This window comes from Merops nubicus, unplaced genomic scaffold, assembly GCF_000691845.1.
Source record: "Merops nubicus isolate BGI_N331 unplaced genomic scaffold, ASM69184v1 scaffold20794, whole genome shotgun sequence".
In the NCBI taxonomy this organism is placed as follows: domain Eukaryota; kingdom Metazoa; phylum Chordata; class Aves; order Coraciiformes; family Meropidae; genus Merops; species Merops nubicus.
The window spans coordinates 76,672-98,079 of record NW_008606721.1 but is presented as its reverse complement, the minus strand read 5'-3'; the positions used below and the strand labels follow the sequence as shown (position 1 = coordinate 98,079).

Genomic DNA, 21,408 nt, shown 5'->3' with positions numbered 1-21,408 from the left:
CGTGCTGAATCCCAGGAGTGCTCGCCATGGGGAGTGGAGCTTGTAACAGATTGCATGCCAAGCTCCAGTTTTTGCAGCAGAACTGGAATTAAAGCCACTGTGAGTTTGAGCTCCCAGTAGTAAGCCACAATTATTTTTCATTTACGGTGCCTGAGTCAGTAAATGGCAGCACTGTACTGTGGCTGATCACGTGCTCATGATGTTTCACAAAATCAAGCCATGAAACTGGGGAGACTCTGTTAAATGTTTACAGATTTTCCTGAAACACTGATAATATTTCCTCAGAATTTATGCAATTTCCCCTTCATCCCCTCTGTTTACTTCCTTGGGGCCATGAGGCTTGTTCCTCTGGTTCTTTCTCCCACTTCAAAACATAATAATAAACTAACCCAACTTCTGACAATCACAAAAGGGAAAAATAATTTCTTTTTTAAAGCAGTCTCCAGTTGGCATGAGGGAACTGCTTTCACAGATAACGTAACCTAAGAGGAGGATTACATTTTGCTTTATAGGAAAGGCAGGATATATAAAGAGAAGATACTTTCAGGAGTCATCAGGCAAAACTGAAATAGGCTTAATTTTACTTCCAGTGCACAACTTTTCTTTCTTTCTAGAAGCATTTTAGTAAATCCATGACACGACTTAACGTCTGTATTTCTCAGCTTCTGACGTCAGATAAACACTTGACTTCATCTGAGGTGGCAATTGGGAAATAACGTGCCACAGGAGATGCTCACCGTCTCGCTTGAATTGTGAGCATTTGGGAGCAGCAGGATGAGCAGTCAGCTCCTGCAGTCAGACGAGTCACAGTGGTGTGGTGGCACGGAGAGCTGTGGTCCGTGCGCGGGGTCCTCCCAAGCCGGGAGCGGGCAGAGCCCGTGGGGGCAGAGGGGACATGTTCCCCCTTTTCTTGGCCTCGTCACCGGGGCTCTCCGGAAACAGAGGGGAGCAGGACCCCCGGCAGCTGCAGCCCCCTGTGCTGTGAGAGCCTGGGAGGAGACAGGGAATTACTGCAGCCATGGGTCCCTGGATCTCCAGCCACAGGGACAGAGAAAGCACCCTTCCTTTTCAAGAGCCATGTATGAAATGAGTCCCCCTGTCCTCAGGCACATCCTTCCAGATGTGGCCCTTGGTGTGATGCAGTTAAGCATCTCCAGGATGGCCTTTCCCAGAGGCTTTTCCCTTTCAGCTCCCTTGTCTTGATTTGCTCTAGATATCCATTTCTTTGCATGCCACTTCAGTTCTGCTTGCTGTTGTAGGATTGTGTGTACATCTTGCGAGGATGTACTTTTTTTATTGTATTCTCTGTTTCAGCTTTTCATCCTGGGGTGATTTTTTTTTCTTGTTTTAATAAAAAATAAATAAATCAGGAATGCTTATGAAAGGCTTGATGGTCCTTTTGATCTGACACTTCACATATGGGCATGTAATTATTTATTAAAGACTTCTTTATGTCCCTTTCCAAGCTATAAAAAGAGAATATTAAAATTAGTAAATACATATTCATGCAAACACTGTGGGCCAAACTCCCCTCTCAGACGGACCTGGCTGACTGCAGCAGGGAAGGAGAATGCGACCCGTAAGTCACAGCACTGTTGACACCTGCTTTTCAATATCTGCTCCATCTTTATGAATATTGTTTTTAAAGAGTCACTGGAGATACTGAGATTGGGAACCTCGCTTGTTTTTTCAGATCCGCCTCACCTCTTCCCAGCATTCCACCCTCCTGTACCAATTGATGCGAGACATCATGAGGGACGCTACCATTACGAACCATCTCCCATTCCTCCTCTGCATGTGTGAGTATTCAGTATTTCCCCTCTCTTCAGCTGCCTGGAAGAACAGGCAAGTACACAGACCTTTGCAGTGCTTAAAGCCACGAGCCTGGAGCACTTTTCCGGTCTTGCTGGAGAGCAAGGTTTACTTTTGGAAAGCCTCGAGATTATCTTGTCCGTGAAGCAAGACCCAGGCTGGTGCCTGAGGAATTCTTGTTAGAAAAGGTGGCTGGCAAGTGTTACCTATATGTTTTGCTGACATTTATTCTATGTGCTGTCGTTCTATAAATACTAAATTAAAAAGCACTGAACCCTGTAGAATACAGTGAGACAAAATATGTATTTTGTCTGTATTAGGCTCAGGGTTCTTCATAGCAAAAATTTCCTCTCATGCCAAAGGTTTGTTTTGTTTTGTTTTTTTTTTTTTTCTCCAATGAGTGCTATGAAGCATAATGAAATTTTTGGTAAATTTTCATAGTCGCTGTTGTTTGCACGCACAGGCAATCGGTTGATTGATGGGAATGTCACCCAAACAAAATGGCAAATGTGATAGAGCACATGGTTTACACAAAGATAAAAGAAATGAATACCAGTGATAACGTGCATTAGAAAAGGGTGTTAGTGGTGAAATCCTGTAGAAATAAATATTATTTTACTCTATATAGGGAGACAGATACCAGCCTTGCAGAATAAAACGGTTGTCCTGTCCAGAAAACTGCTCTATACCATTAAAAATGGAGCTGAAAAGCGGGGCTTGATACTTTGCTAAAAGGCTTCATATATACATTTAATCATATCTACTAATCACTTCTCATACTGAGAAAATATAAGGAGAAAAGCACAAGTAATTCTTTGAAGAATAATGCTAGTTGTTTAGATGGCAGATTGCTTTGCTATGGCTATTAGTTACAGCTCTGTAATTACACATATGCAGAAGAAAAATGAAGTTGTTTTAAAACAAGTTCTCCTCTGTGAGCAGAATTAATTGATATTAACAATCCTAACTACATGCCCAAGTACACACACAATATTTTACTAACAGTTTTTTTGGGTCAGTCCTCTATTACTGAATTGTAATTTCAGAGCAAATTTGCCTGGAGGTAAGTAATAAATCTGTGTTGCAGTCTTCTTGGGCATTAGAGGAATAGTGGGTATTTATAGAAAGAGAGAGTACAGAAACTTGTGATTTATTCCTCAGAGTTTCTCTGATGCATCACTGTTTACACCCCAGTCAACCAGATCATAAAATATACTCAAATGTATTCTTAAATTTGCTGCTAAAGACGGCTGTAAGCTGAAGGTGGCAGGCTCAGACAGAGTCATTACATGGACATCCTAGGTTTTGCAGTTCAGTGAATATTCTGCCTCGTTGTTTTGAGGAGCTGGGGAGACAGTCCTGCTCGTTCTGAAGCTAGTGGAGAATTTGCCTTTGTGTTTGGTGCAAGGCAGATGGGGTGTAGGCAGCCCCAAGTGTTCTGACCTGCGTCAGCAGGGGATCATCATCCCCAGCCTGGGTACTGCCTGTGAGCCTTCTGGATCCTGTGCCATGTGGGACTCTGCCTGGCTGCACTGGTTCTTCTGAGCCCTCTCTGGAGCCTGAGCCCTGTGATCCCAGCCCATACTGTGACACACTCTGCCTCTGGGCAGGGCTTTTGGGTGGGTAGACCACAGTTCCCAGCTTTGTGTGATGGTGGGAAATTGGGACTATGCTGCTACAAGTGCCAGGATTTCTGCAACACCCCCAAAAGTTGAAGATGCCTGTTTCATGCCTGATTTGGTGTTCAGCAGTAGTCCCCTCTGATGCCAAAATCAATGTCCCTTTTAGAGGACAGTGCCATACCCCACGGTGCAGCGGTGAGTCTGCCAGGCTCTACAGAGGCTTGTTAGATAAGGAGATCTTAGCATGGTGTGATACGAATGCAGACAGCAGCTTTAGAAATGCACTCTTGATATCAGCCCAAGCTTTAAACTCCCGAGTTTCCCTCATACTGGCTGCTGATTTCTCCATTAGCTTCTGTTGATTCCTCTGCTCATTTGGTTTGTGCCGCCATTGGAATGATGAGCTGTAGAGGACCCTTGGAGCTGCTGTGGTTGGTGTAGTAAGTGTAAATACACAATTAAGCAAATTTAAAAAAAAAATATCAATCTGTTGGACTCAACAGCTTCTTTGTAGATGTTAAAGTGTGTCATGCTTCTGTAGTTTTCAGGAATATGTTTAAATACATGTATGAGGTAGACACCCAGCAGTTTCCTTCCAGGTTTTACCAGAGGCTGGTGTGAGTATGACTTAGGAGTGGTAGACTTGGGATTGTTTGGAGCCATTGCTTTGAACTGCTGTCCTAAAAATCATTAAAAAAAAAAAGAACAAGAAAGAAGTGGGTTTGAGAAGTTATTTGAGAATTCTGAGAGAAAATGACAAGAACACCAGTCAGGATACAAATGTTTACCTACAGCTTCATCAATGACTTCATTGTATGAGTGGTTTTCTCCTTGTTTCATAGTGCTCTCAAATGTGTGTGTGTGTAATATAAATTTTAAAAAGGAAAAAAATTGGCATCATTCCAGTTATCCAAGCTCCTAGGAATGTGTTGCAGAACCTGTCAAGCCTTAGTTGAGTTAGTTTAGGTATAATACAAGGACAGAAAAATGAGGAGAGGGACTTGTCTGCATGATACCAATATGTGCATGTGATTTTGAACAATGGCCAAGTGAAAAAGAAAGGAGGAATTTTTAAGGTGTTGCAGGGCTCTTACATACTCTAAAGACCTATGTGTAATATGTATAATTCTTGTAGTTTAATTGCTGATGGGCAGAACTGTTGTATCCTAAATTGTAGCCTGGAGCCAAATTTTATAATTTGAGTTACAAACCCCTAAAATAAGGGTTTATGTTTATGATGGAATTGCTGACAGATGCTTATGTATGGTAGGACTAGCAGGCATTGCTGTAATTATGCTATCGTATCCTATCATTAAAGATTTCAATTGAAAGAGGTTTATAAATTGCTCTTCCTCTTAGATAAACCACCCTACATTAAGGCATCAACGATATGGTGCAGAATTAAATTAAAATCTCATAAAATGAAATATGTTCTGTATTAGCTGTTTGACACTTAATTTGCCTCTGAATGAGTAGAGGAAATCACAAATTAACCTGCCTTTGTTTTTCCAGCCATGGCTTATTAGGTGTTAGAACAACTGCAATTACAGGCCAATAATAACCCCCAACCCTTATGAATATGTACTGAAATGTGTCACTTTGTGTTACCAAAACCTGTTTGTTAGGACTGTGTAGTTATCCTGGAATTTCTACAGTACAACTTTGGTTTATACTTCAGGGAAGATGTATGAAACAAGTTGTTATTTAGCAGCAGCATATGAACAGTATAATTGGAGCCGAAGCGAGTGTTTCCATTTTTTTTTTTTTTTCACATTCAAGGCATGAATCTTAGTTTTAAAAAAAATAGACTAGTAAACCATAATCCAGTTTTGCTACTTCTCATTGAATTAGCAAGTTAAATCACTTGTTAATCATCAGATGTTTAAAACATACCAGAAGAAACGTGGCTTTAGTAACCCCACTTCGTGCTTCGTTTTTCTTTGTTGTTGTTTTTGTCGAGCTCTTTCTTAGTTTTCAGATAAAGGAGAAAACTGAAGCTAAACTATGTTTAGGTCCTTGACATTTGCTGGGCCATCCAATAGAGAGTGATGCCTTCTCTGGTTGGCATGCAGTGACTCAAAGTCACGCTGCTAACGAGGGTATTTATTTGAACATAAGCTAATACTCTGAGCATACTATTTTTGTGGCGTCCTTGAGAACCAAATTATAAATTTACTATTGGCTAACTCTTCCAGTTGTCTGATGTCTTTGTTGATGTTGGCTTTGTTGGAATGAGAGTTGTTAGCAGTGAGCAGGGGAAGGGGTATCTTGACTATCTTTATGACAGTGCAAGTGTAATTATAGTCCAGCTTTTAAAATCTGACTTAGCCAGGATGAGAGGTTTTATTTATTAATAAATAATAATAACAAAAAGCTCCTAAGGCAGAGACAAACTTCTGATTAATTCAACCACAGTGATTGAGGAAGCTCCTATTCTTGGTTATTCATTCATTCTTACACTTTTACTGAGTTGTCTTAATAGGTTGCTCCCCATTGGCTTAATTTCAGAGTTGGGTTGGACAGCCTTTAAAGGTGACCTAACCTGATATTTCCAGGTGCTGTTTAATGTGGCTGTGAATGAAGCATTCTTCTGCAGAGGTGGGGCAGAGGACAACTGCCAGGTGGCCATATCAGGAATAGCTCCAGGGTGGTGGCCTGTGTATGCCTTAGAGTAGCTGATGCACATGTTGTAGGAAACTGTTAGAAAGTTGATGTTTCAGGGCTGAATTTACTACAAGTTACACCACACGTGTTCCAAAGCATTCATCCACTCAGTTGCCACCTCTCTTGCCCATCCCAGTTTACATTAGCCCTGGACTGGGACTGAGGAAGGTGCACTGACGTTTCCCACGTGCTTACAGCCAGGGGAGGCTGCCCTGCAAGGAGGAAGCTGCAAAATGTAGCAGCTGTCTTGTAGTTTGCTGGGGTCAAAAATACACCAAGCTCCTTTTTTTTCTAAGTGCTGATTGAGGCTAACAGCATCTGAGTTCGGCAGTCCTGCACCCTGAAAAGATGCACATGCAGATAATTGTGCATGTGTCTAACACAAATGCTTTGAACAGCTGTTTTGAACTGTGTGAATCCACCAGTACTAAAGCAAAGCATGTGTTTTGCTTGCAGTCAGCTTCAAGTTGATAAGAAGAGAGTCGGATTTGTAGATTTCATAAGTAATTTATAAAGACATCATTTATACTAGGGTGGAAAGGAAAGGCTGACCCAGGTGTTCAGCTTTCATCAGCCTCTGATTTTGGACCATGCAGAACAATGGGGGATGTCCGAATGTGAGGTTAAAGTGTTGGATCTGCAAAATACCCTTGATTATGAGAGAAACTTATATATATACATTTGATAGGACATTTAGCTTTTCCCAGTAGCTCTTACTTTTTAAAAAAATCTTAACGTTTAGACCTCTTACCTGTACCTCTAAAGTGACAACTTGGCAAGGAGTCCATCAGCTTGTCAGAGCATTCATTGATCCTCTCATAGTGGGAAGGAGAGCCCCACCCAGTGTGAGAAACATCACTCATTGAATTTGCTTTAATTACTTTAATGCTTGGGACAGTTTTATAGTTTAGCCAGGAGCCATCAGAGAAAAAAGACTGGGAAGCTATTTGGGCATGAGAAGATGACTGTAGTTAGAGCTTTCCAAAATCACCCATGAACGTGTTTTCTGTAAACAGGAGGAAGTCTTGTCTTAAATGGGAAGCACCCCAAGAAGCCTGGCCCTGGAAGCAAAGTGAGGCATCAAGAATAAGCAGCTGCTGATAGCCTGGAGGATTTTTATAGCACATCTGAGAAGGAAGCAGCATGGTCTGGTGACTCATTAGGGTTATTCAGAGTTTGTTATATGCCATGGGTATGTGTGTTGTAGGCTCTGCAAGCAACATGCAGGCCTCTCTGCTTCCTGCCAGAGCAGTGCAACAGTGGTAACTCACAGAAGTAAAATAGCAGGGCCAGGGGCCTGCACAGAAACTTCTGCAGATAGGTTTCATTCTGCACCAGACTTTTTACAAAGCAGGGGAGAGGAATCCTGGGTCTGGGCCAGCACTGAGGTCTCTCAGTCAGTATATAATGTTGCATCATTTAAAACAGTGAATCGCTGGTTTGTTTAGCTGTTGGCACTTTTTTAGTAATATTTACCTTAAGAATTGCAGATCATAAATTCTCCTTTGCAAGCAGGTTTGCAGAGTAGCTTCAGAAACAGACTCTTTTTAAAAGCTACCTAAAACTGGGAATAGTTTGGAAAGCAAATTATTGGTAACATAGATTGAATTGCAGGAAAAAAAGGATATGTCATTATCTTTTTTTTTTTTTTGAGTCTGAGACACATTTGAAAGGAACAGAAAAGTAGGTTATGATGCAGATAAAAACAGGTAAATATTTTTTGAATGTAGCTGTTTTACATAAGTTCAGTTACATTGGTTTGTTTAGCTGAGCTGTAGTCTGAAGTTTCTGCATGCTCAGTTCAATTCTTCCATATTTCTCACATATTTGCTCTCTTCCTTCTGAGAAAAAGCACTATCAAGAAAAGTGTATCTTATTTAAAGGTTCATTTCTGCTGGCAAATAAATTCTAGATCAAATAAGGATTCACTGCTAAAAATCATCCTCATTTTTAGCCAGCACAATTACATGAAAGTCAACAGAATTGCCTCTGAGCGCACCAGATTACATTTGGTTCACATCATTCATCTGTTTCTGTGGCGGATAATACTTTGTGACATAATCATTTTCTCTGGAGTAGCTAATTGTAGTGCCAAGGAACTACAGATTTATAAAGGAGAAACAATAGCGGCAGATAAATATTGCGTTAACAGGGGCTCTTTGTTCTTGTACAGCCAGCTTGATTTTGGGATGGCTGGGGAAGTTACAGCAGTTGAAGGAAGAGGAGGATTTTGGTAGGAGTTTTTATGTAGAAGGAAGAGCTTGCAAAACGCCATGGGTTGTTTTGTTAAAAATCCTTTGGGAGAAACTTCTCCCAAGTCTTCAGTTCATTTTTTTAATGTTGAGAGAAGCTCTTGAGAGGCAGCAACTCCCTGGCCTTCATGAGGAAGGTGAGGTTCCACTGGCTGGCTGGCTGACCACCTCTCCTGGTACAGTCACTCAGGAGTAGCAACAGCTTGCAGGGCAACTCCCAGGAGTGAGGAAAAGGAGGGGAAAGCCCTCGGTGGTCCTTGGGGTGCTCCTCCGCTTGTCTAAAGGAAACTGGTTGCCTGAGCCTGACCCAAGAGGCAGGGTGCCACAGGTTCTGGGTTGAAAGGGATTCTTGAAGAGGTTTGTAGGGACTGTGGTGTTGCAGAGGAACAGTTCCAAGGTTTCTCAGCAGGGAAGGACCTGTCGGCACTGGGCAGCGCTGCCACTTAGCTGAGGTTCCCCATCCGGGCAGCTAACGGGGCTTAGATGAATTCTCGGCTGCCACTGAGAAGTGGTTCCCTAAGGCAGACTTTGAAACCAGCATGAATTAAAGAGATGATGGAAGCAAAATGAATGGCCAGCAGAGTCACGCCTCGGGGCACTGTGCTGGATGTTACGTTTTTCTGTACAGTGAGGAATAACTAGGCATGGCTTTGAGCTTTTGGGGGATTTCCTGTCTGTGGATGTGTGTACAAGTGTGCAAATTTGTGGGTGGGTGGGTGCATGCAACCTCTCTACATAATAGGGTGCATATCTGTGCTTGCATTCCTCATGGACTGAGTAATTCTAGAGCTTTACAGCTAAAATTAAGGGAAGGAGCTACACAGAGTCTGAGAAAGATGGCAAATTAAAGGGAAAAAGTGAACAAAATAATTAGGAAAAATATTCATGGGCAAAACTACTGAGAACTTGTGGATCATTAACTTAATATTTAACCCCCAAAATACAAAGAATAGCTCCAATGTTAGAGTTCTGCTGCTTGAAATTTCTATTATCTGATTCCGTTATCAGCTGCAAAGAATGCAAGCTCTAAATATAGTGCACATTCAGAGACTCTGAGCCTGTGGTTTCTTGGACAAAATTCCTGTGTTCTTTGTGCTGTAGTCAGCAGTATTAGTTGAGTGAGCAGATATTGACTGTGGTATTCACGTGCAGTGAACCAGAAGCAAGCCAACTCTATAGAGGCTGCTGTCAAACTTGTTGCAGTGGCCTGTGAGGTACTGGACTGTGACAGACTCCTTTTTTTTCCAGTACAATTCTTCCACTCATGTTAAGTCTTGCTTCAAAGAGAACTGAAATGTTACAGTCTTAGCCTTCTTTCTTTCTCCTTTTTTGCTTTCTTTTTCTAAAGTGTACTGGTGAGAGTTCTGTGTTGTGAATTGGAAGTCCCTAAACTGAGAGTAGGTATAAACTGGAAGAAATGTGAGCAGTGAGTACATCTGCAGTGTAGAAGCACAGAGCATCTTCATTGGCCTCTCACGCAATCCTTCCCTGGCTTAGACTCTCCCCTCCCCCAGCAAAGGCACCATGTCCTATAATTTTGGAGTATGGATTGAATTTTTATTTTCTCAAAAGAAGAAGAAAAAGAAGTTAATTTTTTGTTTCCATTTTTTGTCAACTCTTACTCAAGCCACTATATTTCATATACATATAGGTGTTTATGTCTATATTTGCATGTATATTTGTAGCAAAATTAGGCTCTTGGGCTGCTGTCAGCTGTGCTTCTGAGATGTAGGAGACTATCCATCCCTTGCATATTCTCTAGTATATGATGCTAGGACAAAAAAAGACAAGACCCTAATTCTGCTCGAAGGAATGTGCTCTGTGGGTGTTTCATCTGTGTGCCTCAGGGTAGGCTGGGCCAACGTTTGTCACTGATGCTGTCAATTAATAGAGGAAATGATTTAAAGCAAAATGTTTTGCTGTTTGGTTTTTGCTCTTGGGATGCTGCACATGACCAAGGAAGGACTTGGGACTTTATTAGAAGAATCTTTTCACTGAAGCTGGTCTCTATGAAGTTGCCATTAAAGACCAGGCAAGAATATATTGCTTAGTCCCTTCCAGCACCAAATGTGTAGGTCTGAAGCTACAATATATTATGTCTGCATTTATAATCAGCTTTATAGGGCTTTTGGTAATTTTCTGGACACACCACAGAGGTGCAACACAGAGGCAAAACATCCTGAAGTCCATGAGCCAGAAATACAAAGCTTCTGAAGGAAGGAACTGACCTGTCATCTTCTTGAAAGCATTATTTATGAGGTGCTGTGACCAGTGGTGTTAAGGATCAACTGAAAATTAGGGAGTATTTCGCATGAGGGAGAATTTCTAAACATATCAGATTTAAGGAGCTATCTCTTTAAAGATACACATCTTCCAGTTGAAATCCAGCCTAGATTTATCATGCCTTTTCCACTGGTCTGTGGAAGAAAAGATTGATAGTCTAGTCCAGTTTATAGAGGCCACCAACACAAATAGCCCCATTTAACAACATTGTAGACAGGTTTGGTGGGGAGGGCAGGAGCTGAATGACCAGGGGCAATCAGGTGTTCTCTGCTTCACCCTGGAAGATCCCTATCAGTGTACATCATCAAGACAGTACCAAGAAAGCTAGTGTAGCTGCCTCTTGTCTTGGTTTGCCATACTCGTTCCTCAGAATCATAGACATCAGGCTTCTGTCCTGACACTCTTTCTGGGAACTGTTTCTACTCCTGTGAATAGATTGAATTGCAGAGGTACTGAGGGAGCAAATGTGTAGGGATTGTACTGGTGCAGCTGTGTCCTGAGTTGGCCAGCATATAGATAGTGCATTTACCTCAAAGACTTAAAAACTGAATTTACTCCATCTCTAAAAAAATATGCTACTAGAACATTTATTTGCTTTACACTCAGTGCTTATTTTTCACCTATTTCCCCTTACAGTCACATTAGAAGTGGTGCCTCCACCCATTTCTGGTCACTGAGGTTGTTCTGAGTTACAGCTTTGCCCAAGAAATGCTTTTTTAACTCCAGTTTTGCACACAAATAGAGCAAGAACAGCAGTGTGAAGACATTCTCTCTTGTTTCTTCTGATGGCTGTGGTGTTCCATCTATTACATATTCACCGTTAGTCAAAACTGGCATATAGTGTGGATGATGTAGCACCAAAATGGCCTTCAGTGCCTGCAGGATCAAATAAAGAAGCCGGCCTGGCTGAGGCAAAACTTCTTAGCCCAGCATGAGAACTGAGTGTTCTCTTGCTCTGATTTGGTTGCACCCCATCCAGCTCCCACACTTGGACCTTTGATACTGTCTCTGTCTGGCTACAGGCTACACATGTACCAGACTGTCACTGAGGTGCACTCTCAAAAACCTTTTTTTCCCCAAAACATGGATTTGTTGAGGGGGAGGGGAAGGAGGGCAGGAGGCATTTCAGAAAGTAATCTGTGTATTTTATATAGAAATGTATAAATGTATAAAAAAAAAATCTGTAATTTTTTTTTTTTTCTGCAGCAAGTAGTAGTGTTAGATACGAAATTTTAGCTGGTACTCTCTCTGTTCAGTAATAGTCACTAGTAGTCCTTGTGAATATCAATTTTGGGCTGTCTGCTTATGTTAGTACAAAGATGTGAATCAAATCCAGCCATACCTCAGCAGAAATGATTAATGCTGATCCTTCACATCACTGTTTCTGTCAGGATTGTAGTCCTTTAAAATCAGAATTTTAGTCAAAAGTTCCCTTCACAACCAAATTTAAGGAAGAAGTGCAGTAGCAGAGACAGTCACTGAATTTGTCTTTTGTTATTGCCAACTTGCTTTTGTTTTAAACAGTAAAGTTCTTATTTTAGCATATAAAACCAGAATTGAAGAAAAGCTTTCTCTATTCCCCCAAATCTCAGTTTTGTATTATTGTGGATGTGACTTACGGTAGGCTCTGGAAATGGAAGCAGAGGGGTTTGTTTTGCTTTGGTTTTATGTTTGGAAAAAGAGTGTTTCTTGGCATCACAGAACAGACATTGAGGAGAGCGTTCATTTGAGGTAACATGAGAAGCTTTTCGGGTGCTTTGCCAGGAGGAGGAACGCCTGCCTTAGCAAGAGGAAGGATTTAAGGGAAGAAGAGAAGCTGAAATTTGCTGAAACAATAGTAAGCATGGTATTCTTCAGTGGGAGGTAGAGAGGGCTTAGGAAAAAATCATCAGTGAATGAATGAAATGAGGAAAGAGGTACTTAACTACTGGAAGTGCTAAGGGCTTCATTCTCTAAAAAATTAAAACCATGAAATTGTGGGACTAAAACCCACTAGTTGAAAATATGTCTTTTGGCAAGAATAGAGTATTTGTGGAATTCATGTATCAGCTGATTTCCAAGTTTGATTTTACTGTCACAGGTCATACCCATCACCAGAAAATCTTGTCATGAGTACCCCAAGAGTTTTGTTGAGATTAAGGACCAGCCTCAAGCTCTTCTTTCTGGTCAGGTAATCCCCCAGGTGGATGCAGTAGTCTGGTCTGTGTGCTGTGGGAGTGAATCCCAGTTAGCAGTGCCATTTTTCCACCAAGAGTTATTGCAGCACATAGGCAGGAGTGATCTTTGTGTGCAGGCTGCATCCTCCTCTGATCTCTGAGTGGAAGATGGAGAAATTGGGAGTAGTTGTGGAAACCATTTTAACTCTCTTCGCTTTGAGCTGTTTGGATGTGTTTCTTCGTCTCCCAGTCACATGTACACATATGAATGTACACTTCTTGTTGTGCATAACAACTTCAAGGTTATTGTTTAAAGATCCAGGCATTTCTGAGTGGTTTTGAACCAGTGCACCATTCACCGGTGTGTTGCTTCTACAGAGGTCGTCTTTGATGAGGTTTTTGTCATATGCACCCACTGAAGTTTCAGTGTACTCAAGCATTAGAAAAGCCACTATTTGAGTGTCTTTGTTTTCTTTGTTGAGCTGTTTATTTTGCTTTCTTCCCACACAGTTCCCTGGCCTCGCTCTGACAACTGCTTTTCTGCATGAATTACATTCCTCGGGGCCGCAAGTCTCCTAATTCTTCCAGTCGATTTGATTTCTGCCTGTGTGATTAGTCCTCTGCTCCAACACACAGTTGGTCTTTACCAAGCAAACTGCTTGCTAAGTGCCTTTAACATGAAGACCTAACTACATTTTTTAACCTCATTAGTGTGTAGGGCACCACTTCGTTCTGGCTTTATAACGTGGCCACTATTGAATCATCACTTGCTCTAAAACAGGTTACAAAAAGGTTACCCAAGTTGTCTGGTTTCTTTTTGCATCACTGTGCTTTTGCTGGATAACTGTTTTTCAGCACATGTCCAGTTTTCGCATGTAAGTTGGTTTTTGAAAGGAGACCCATCGATTCTGCTCAGGTAGATTTCAGAATCTGAGAGATTTCATATTTGTATGTTCAAAAAAAAATCCCCAACTTTGCACCTGTTTGGAAATAGTGAATCTAAGTAATAAAACTGATAAGAAAATATGGTTTGGGGAGAAAAGGGGGAAGAGGGCTTGGGGGAGCTGGTAAGATTTTGTACTTGTTCCAGCTTTAGAGTGACAAAGATCTCATCCTCACCAGGTTAAATACAGAGTCCTCAATGCAACCCTGGATTTAGAGCAATGTGGCCATGCTCAGTATTGGTTCACTTTGTCTCATGGGATCAATTTTTAGCTGAACGTATCATCTCTGAAATTTAGATTTCAGTTGCAATCGTACAGAAACTCAAATGGAAAATGTATTACAGGACTTCCAAATGTTGTAAAGGCAGTAAAAAAAAAATAAAAAGTTTCCTAAGAAGACAGCGTCACCAGGGAGCTGGGGGAAGAAAGGAGGCACTGGGTCACCCGCCACTTGTGATGGTGCATTTGTGCAGTTGCATAGCACAGCCACTCAGGGTGAGACTTCATGATTAATGGTGTTTATTCTTGACAGAAGCCTCCTTTATTTATCTGCAATACACTTTAGTGATTTTATCAGTCACCTGAATGAAAAATATTCAGTCATACCAATATTGCAGTGTAAATTGAGTAGAGTCACTTTTTATTATATCTTTCAGCCTTATCATCTGCACAGTAATTTTCTAGCAGAGGTTTGATATAGAAAGGCTGGATTTAGCTGTACTTGACACAAAGCCTCTTCAATTTCCCCTGAAAGTTCAGGCTACTCTTAGAAATGTGTATAAATATATATATAAAACCCTCTTATCCAAGCAATTTCAGGATTTGAAAGAATAAAGATAAAATGCGCAAACCTGGATGTGAGAAATGTTGTTCCTATGAAAACGTCTAATAGCTCTGAAGCCACTGGTGAAATGTGCTTTAGTGTTTAAGCTTGTGGCTTGGTGCAGTTCTTTTTGCATGGCTACGTAGTCTGACTTTCTTCTAATCAATCATCATCCAACTCCAATCAGCATACAGGCAGAGCCTATCGTTCATCCTGGGTGTAATTTCAGAGTTGAAGACTATAATGGCCACATGCAGCACATTAGTCACTGCGATAACAGCCAGTGGCACCCCTGAGGAAGGGGGAGGATGGGGGAGAAGGGGAATAAAAATCTTCTCATTCTCACAGTGCATTAGTGAAATAGGAGCAAATGTTAAACAAATGTTTATTCAATTAGCTGACTTTAACAGCATTAAGTGTGAGAAAGCTTCTGACTCTCCTTTGACCCACTCTTTTGCAGGAGGAGAGGAAGAGGAGAGGGAAGGAAGAAAGGGGTACCTGAGTGCCATCAGGATTTCTATATGCCCACATATTCATATGCTGCTGCTGTAGTTAAACATTTCAGGGGATGGCAGGCCCTGCCTGTAAACTAGAGGAGGCTAAAATTTGAATAGCAAATGGACCACCTCTAGAGCATCAAAAGAGAATTGCAGAGCAGAGAAGTTTGCTGTAGGAATGCAGTTGGTAATTTTACTGTCCAGTCTGTTATTAATAACAGATAATGAGTGTGCTGTAGGTATTTTAGGTTTTCCTGCTGCACTTTGTGCTACAGCATAGTTTGAAGAGGGAATGGCACGTAGAGGTCCGTGGCAGTCTCTCCTCTAACGTGTAGCAACACTTTTCCAAAGCTTGTTAGAATGACATTTGCTTGTCTTGTTTCATATTCATGATGAGCTCTGCATCAAATGCTGCACTGACACATTATCCTTGCTATATTAATGACCACCAGTCAATAGACTTGGAACCAGCTGAGAAGACATGGGAGGAAGATTTGCTGGATCTGAGGTTGGGCTGTGCTATGCAGGTGTAGGGTCTTGCCCTACTTATGGTTCAGAGAAGTCAGCGTGAAGGAGGCAGTGCCTCAGGAAGGCTCCAGCAGAAGCAGGCGGGGGAAGCTGCAGAGTATCTCGTCAGTGTTATTTTCTGTGCTGTGCACACTGCTGCCATGTCCAGCCACTCTGGCAGCATCAGAGTTCTGCAAAGTGTTGTGCAAATACAAGGAGCTCTGCCAGGAAGAGCTTTGGCAAATGAAATCTGGTGAGTCAGCCCTGTTGACCTGGGGGGTTACCAGACCCAGCTGTTCTCCTCACCCTAAAACTTATCCTTTGTCCCTCAGCAAGGCCTTTTGCCCCATTTACAGTCTGGGAACTTTGCTCTGGCTAACCAAAACTGGGCAGTGAGGTGGTTAGAGGCAGAGATGTGGTGCCTGTGCTGAGAAGGGCACCAGCTGGGTAGTTGGGGCAGTAAAAGCTTAACAAAGCTGCCACAGCATTTGCAAGAGGGTGTCTGCTAGAAACCTAGAAGGCAAGTGGTGTTTGGAAGGAGTAGTTATGGTCGGGCACGTTTTTGTATGTTTGCACCCTTTGTTTGTACAAGCAAAGAAATGGCCAAGTAAATCCATGTAATCCTCCCCTAGTCACGAATTTCTTTGCAGCAGTCCTGGGAAGGAATTGGAGGAAGGAGGGGCAAGCTGGGACACTCTGTATGCAAAGGCTAAGTGGACAGTGTTTTGGAGGACTGTTGGAAGGTAGTGACAGGATGGAAGGGAGAGGAAAAGGAGAGGCAGGTTGTTGAGAGATCACCATTCTGTGAGAAGAACAAGAGGCCTCGTCTTGATTTGTTGGAATACTGGAGACAATGCATGGTTTTATTTGCATTTTGCATAAAGAATTAAAAAACAAAGCAGTCAAAACTGCATCTGCATGCACGTTTAAGGATTGTGTGTCAGGACTTGTGTAATGAAATGAATACACCTTGGCTCAGTGGCACCTGAAGCAGTAGCTGCTCACTGTAGTCAGTCCAGGTATTACTGTGGACTGGAGGTCACCAGTGTTACAGCTGACCTTATGTAAACAAAATGTTAAATAATGGAATGAATATTCATTGCTTTTTACAATATAAACTCATCTTTAAGGAATCCACAAGCTGATGGATTATTTATGAAGTATTTCAAGTAGCAGAGGGTGTATGTAAAAAAGCTGTATCTGCGTTCAGGCAGTCCATCAGCTGAAAAATAGGAATACAGTCACTGACTAAGGATTTAATGCCTTGATTAATGTGGCCAATTTTTAACTGTAACTACATGATGTTAACACTTGCCAAAGAAGGAAAGAGGAACCAGAGTAATATTCTTCTGCTGTGGCTCATGAGCTAATTGTCGTGCGTGATTTCCAGCACTGTGAACATCTCTTGTGCAGGCATTTGAGTCTTTTTTTTTTTTTCTGCAACTATGCCTTTTAACTTTATGAGGGAGAAACATTTTGTTTTAACCCAAATTGAGCTTATTTGTATATTTTAGGAATTTAGGTTCCAGAACTGCACACATTTTATAAGGCAGTTATGTCCTTGTCTCAATGAAAAAATGTGAGTAACATAGTAACTCTTGGTCTGCCTTTTTCACTGTAGATGCAGAAGAATTTTGGAGTGCTTTACAACAGTTTTACAGATGGGAAGGGGCAGATAAGGAAGTCAGCAAACTTGTCCAAGGTGGCATAGCACATCAGTGGTGACGGAAACCAAACCAGAGCCTGTGTACCTCAGACTCCAATCTAGCTCCTCTTATGTGTAAAGTACATGAGCACTGAGCCATTCATGGTGTATTTGTACATAGATCTACTGAATGGAAAGTTGCTACCAAGTCCAGTTCTGTGACATAATTCTCCACGATGGCTACAGTTCCAGTGTGAATTTTGGAGGAAAAATGAGCAAAATATTGACCCAGCCTTGGAACATGGAAAGGAGTATAGGAAGTGAAGGTTCTTTCTTATGCTAGGACTTAAGGATGTTCTTGTCCTCCCTCTTCTTAATCTGTACCTCTAAGAAAATACAGTTAACAGCGGTTACCTTTTTGTAGCACTTGAACTCCTTTACATGAAGTGTGATCTGACATTTCTGTATGTTCAATTAATTCTTGAAATGTTTGAAATCATTTGCTTAGTTTTCCTAAGTCCAAGAATGCAGTACAGCAGCTTTGAGGCAGTGAGTGATTTTAGGGGAATGGACTGCCTATTTTAAGACACAATTTCTGAAAAAAGAAGTTAAGTATTAAAAGATGATATTATTTATTTCCCATACCATATATTTGTGGCCTTGGTTGTTTACAAATTCAATTAGAAATGCAAAGAGAAAAGGGACCATAGAATTGCATTTTAGAAAATAGGCCGTGCTGGCCTCACTGTCCTTGCATTGAAGTCAGTTGAAGCTTTGCTGGTGCTCTTGGGGAGAGCAAAATTGGGTCAGTACTTTGTGCTTTTGAAGATAATGTCCATGATAACTTAAGGATTTTATCAATTAAATCACCACGCAGTTTCCCATTGATTGCAGCTTATATAGGGCTGAACCCTACAAGAGGAACTAAAGCTTTTGAGAAGCAGGGTGATTGTTTGACTCTTTAATTTTTCTGTATCAGGTGTATAGTTAGCTGCCTGAGTCTGATTTACTGAACACTTAGAACTACTTGTAACAGGGAAGAGTAACTTGATCATTTGGGCTAATCACAACTGTTAGAATTGTTCTCACTTGTACTTTCAGGATCAAGCTTTACTTTCTAAGAGCTCAGCTTCCTTAATAGAAAAACCCTTTACTAGCCAGTTGTTGACTGCATGGTGCCAAAGCATCAGTCTGTACAAGCAACCATGGCATTAAACAATTAATTTTCATTTAATGTGGGAGATAGTACCAAAGGAACTGAGCCCTGTGCTTTAAAATAGGACTCACTACATAACAAGAAAGACCTTACTGTTTGGTCATCTTCCAGTATCTCCTAGAAATAAAAGTATTAATGTTTTGGGGGCAGCCATCAGAAGATTACTACAGAAAACAAGCAGAAAATTAAGCCTCCCCAACCAACCAACAAAAAGACACCAGAAAAAAAGGATCATAGGCAGTTTAATGACTTTAACATTTTTCAGTTCCTCAGGCAGGGCTGAATTGAACAGGTATCAAGGAAACAGAGTGGATATCTTTGGTATGAGAGTTATGCCATCAATGCTTGCTCCAGCACTGAATAACGTACTGTTAAATGATTAAATATCGAGGTTTGAACTTTGACACTTTCATAATATAACAAGATGGATGAAAAGGCAATAATAAATTAGGTTATGTTACAATATTTCATCCCACTTGGTTGACAAGCTTTGTTCTGTGAGATAGATTATTGTTCCATCTGTAACCTCAGCTCAGTGTCATATTTACAATGTTATAGTTAAGGATCACTTGCTGTTTTCAATATAAATGTATTTTTCAACAGATTCATAAAAGAGCCATTTAAAAATTTATCAGGACAAAACTTGGCATTAAAATTACCAGTCCTGGAGTTATAGTTTCCTTTAAAATCAGGAAATACTTAAATCACCATGGTTTTTTTCTTTTTTCTTTTTTTTTTTTTAGATAGGTTGTGCTCAGAAGAGGTTTTTGCCCAAGCACAGCTTAAAGCTATTTGGAAACCATTTATGACAGATCACTTCTCTAAAACCCAACCAACCTCAAAATTCTCATCCAGGTTATGCTGTGACACAGACCTTTGTGCTTGTCCTGAGTGGCTTTACATCTGCTTCTAAGAAACACTGCTATTGAAGAGAACTCTCTGACACCCAGGGGTCACAGTGCACCCCAGGGCCCACTGGACTTCTGACAGTTGCAAGAGATACACAAACAGGGATAACGTGTTCTGTGTTGATATTCTGGCATGTCTTAGAGCAGTTCAAGGACTCCAAAAGAAAGAAACCCAGTGTGAAGACCCTGAGGCTACTAAAAGGCTGTAATTGCCTTGAACAGCCTCACCTGGACCTCCACCCACATCCCAGACACCCAGAGCCCCTCTTAAGCTCAGCCTGGGGGCCTTTAGTCCCTGCCTGAGCTATGTTGTAGGTAGCACCTGTCTCTGGTGTTGCTCCTGGCTGACCTTGGGACCTGCATTGTAGGTAGCTGTTCTCCTGGATGGACCCCTCAGAGCTTGTCTCCTGTTCTGTCTTTGGCCCTATCTCCTTCTGCACTGGACTGTCTCCCTCTGGACCTGGTTTGTCACTTTGTCTTGTCTCAGGCTGCTGATGGGCCCTGTTAGCAGCACCTGGCTCTGGTGACTCAGCTCAGTTCTGGTGGCATGGAGTGCATTGCCCATGCTGCAGTTAACCATGGCTCCTGGCTTGTCCTTCCCTTAGGAGCCACGAGCTCTTGCTGCTTCCCAGCACCCTAAACTGCATCTGTTTTCTTACTCTCCCCTCTTCAGTTCCTGGGCTAACCATCCTTACTCAGTTACAAACGTAAATCCATGTAGGATGCTTTCATGATACTTTGGGCTGGTCCTCTACCCAGGTTTTTGCTAGGTCTATATGAATGATAAAACTATGTTGGGAAGGGGCTGAAAAAAGGAGAAATACAGAATTGTGGAATTGCTTAGGTTGGAAAAGACCTTTAAGATCACCAAGTCCAAGAATTAACCTATCTCTACCCAGCCCACTGCTAACCCATGTCCCTGAGCACCACATCTACATGACTTTTAAACATGTCCAAGGACAGTCATTCAAACACTTTCCTGGGCAGCCTGTTCCAGTGCTTGGCAACACTTTCAGTGAAGAAATTTTTGCTACTATCCAACCTAAACCTCCCCTGGTGCAAATTCAGTGGGGATTTTCCCAACATTCTCAGAAATGGAAATTCGGTATTCATGTTTTGTTATGAAATTTCTGAACAGTTACAGGTCTATTAGCCTGGAAAGTAAAAACTTGTTAATATTTTTGTCAGTCTTCATTTCTTAGAGGCTCAAAATGACCAAATATTTTAGGTTTTTTGAATGTCCAGAATTCAGTGAAGTTGTGTATTGCCACCTCCGGCTTCCTTCTGCCTTGTGCCATGGGAGCAGTTCAGGAATGTAGGTGGGAGGAAAGGGTGCAAGTTAGAGAGGAAAAATGAGGTAAGTTAGGCAACCCACTGTGCCTTGTCTAATCTGGCATCTGTCATACCTCACCCTGCCACACTGGGGACATGGGCAGAGACTGGAAATTGTGCTCCAGAATCCTGTCGGTGTGGCACTGGGAGGAGAGGGTGGCTCAAGGGCGATGTCTGTGCTTGCTTACCTACCTGTTTTAGGATTTTTTTTACCTGTAGTCATAGCCAGGCAGCAGTATTTCACCTGCATGAGTTACCCACTCTCTTGCTAATAAAGAAAGCTGTAGGATTTCCATTTGAAATTGGAGGAACTGATCTTCTTCACTGTAAAACTGGCTACTGCTTAAGTAGAAAAAACAACATAGAGTATGTGTTGTGAGCTCCCCTGCCCCTGTTCTCTCTGCTGGTGGATAAAGTGTGAGATCCTTTCAAGGTAATACCAGCTAATGATCTGTTCATGCAGATCATTTTGAAATACATATAACTTGCTCACATTTGCAGCATCAACTGTCAGATCCCCGTGGTCTTCTTTCCATGATTTCAGGTGGAAGTTTCAGGATTTTCCACAATCTTTCTTTCTTTAAAAAATCAGGCTCCTTGGGCTGAAAAGTGAATTACACTTTGTTCAGGTTTTGTGGTGGCTAAAATCCAAACCAGCTGCTGGCCAGTCTTCTTGTGCAGCTGCAAGCAACAAAACAAAATGACACACTGTTTTCATGAGTAATAACTGAAATCCAACAGCCCGCT

At 41.6% G+C, this 21,408-nt stretch overlaps 1 protein-coding gene across 1 annotated transcript in view; it reads left to right on the top strand.

Moving 5' to 3' along the window:
- LOC103772420 (transcriptional activator GLI3-like) overlaps nucleotides 1–21,408 on the top strand; it is a 187,193-nt gene that overhangs the window by 96,525 nt on the left and 69,260 nt on the right. The window contains 1 exon segment of the mRNA XM_008939750.1: nucleotides 1,694–1,799. Coding sequence (XP_008937998.1) covers nucleotides 1,694–1,799 — 106 coding nt within the window.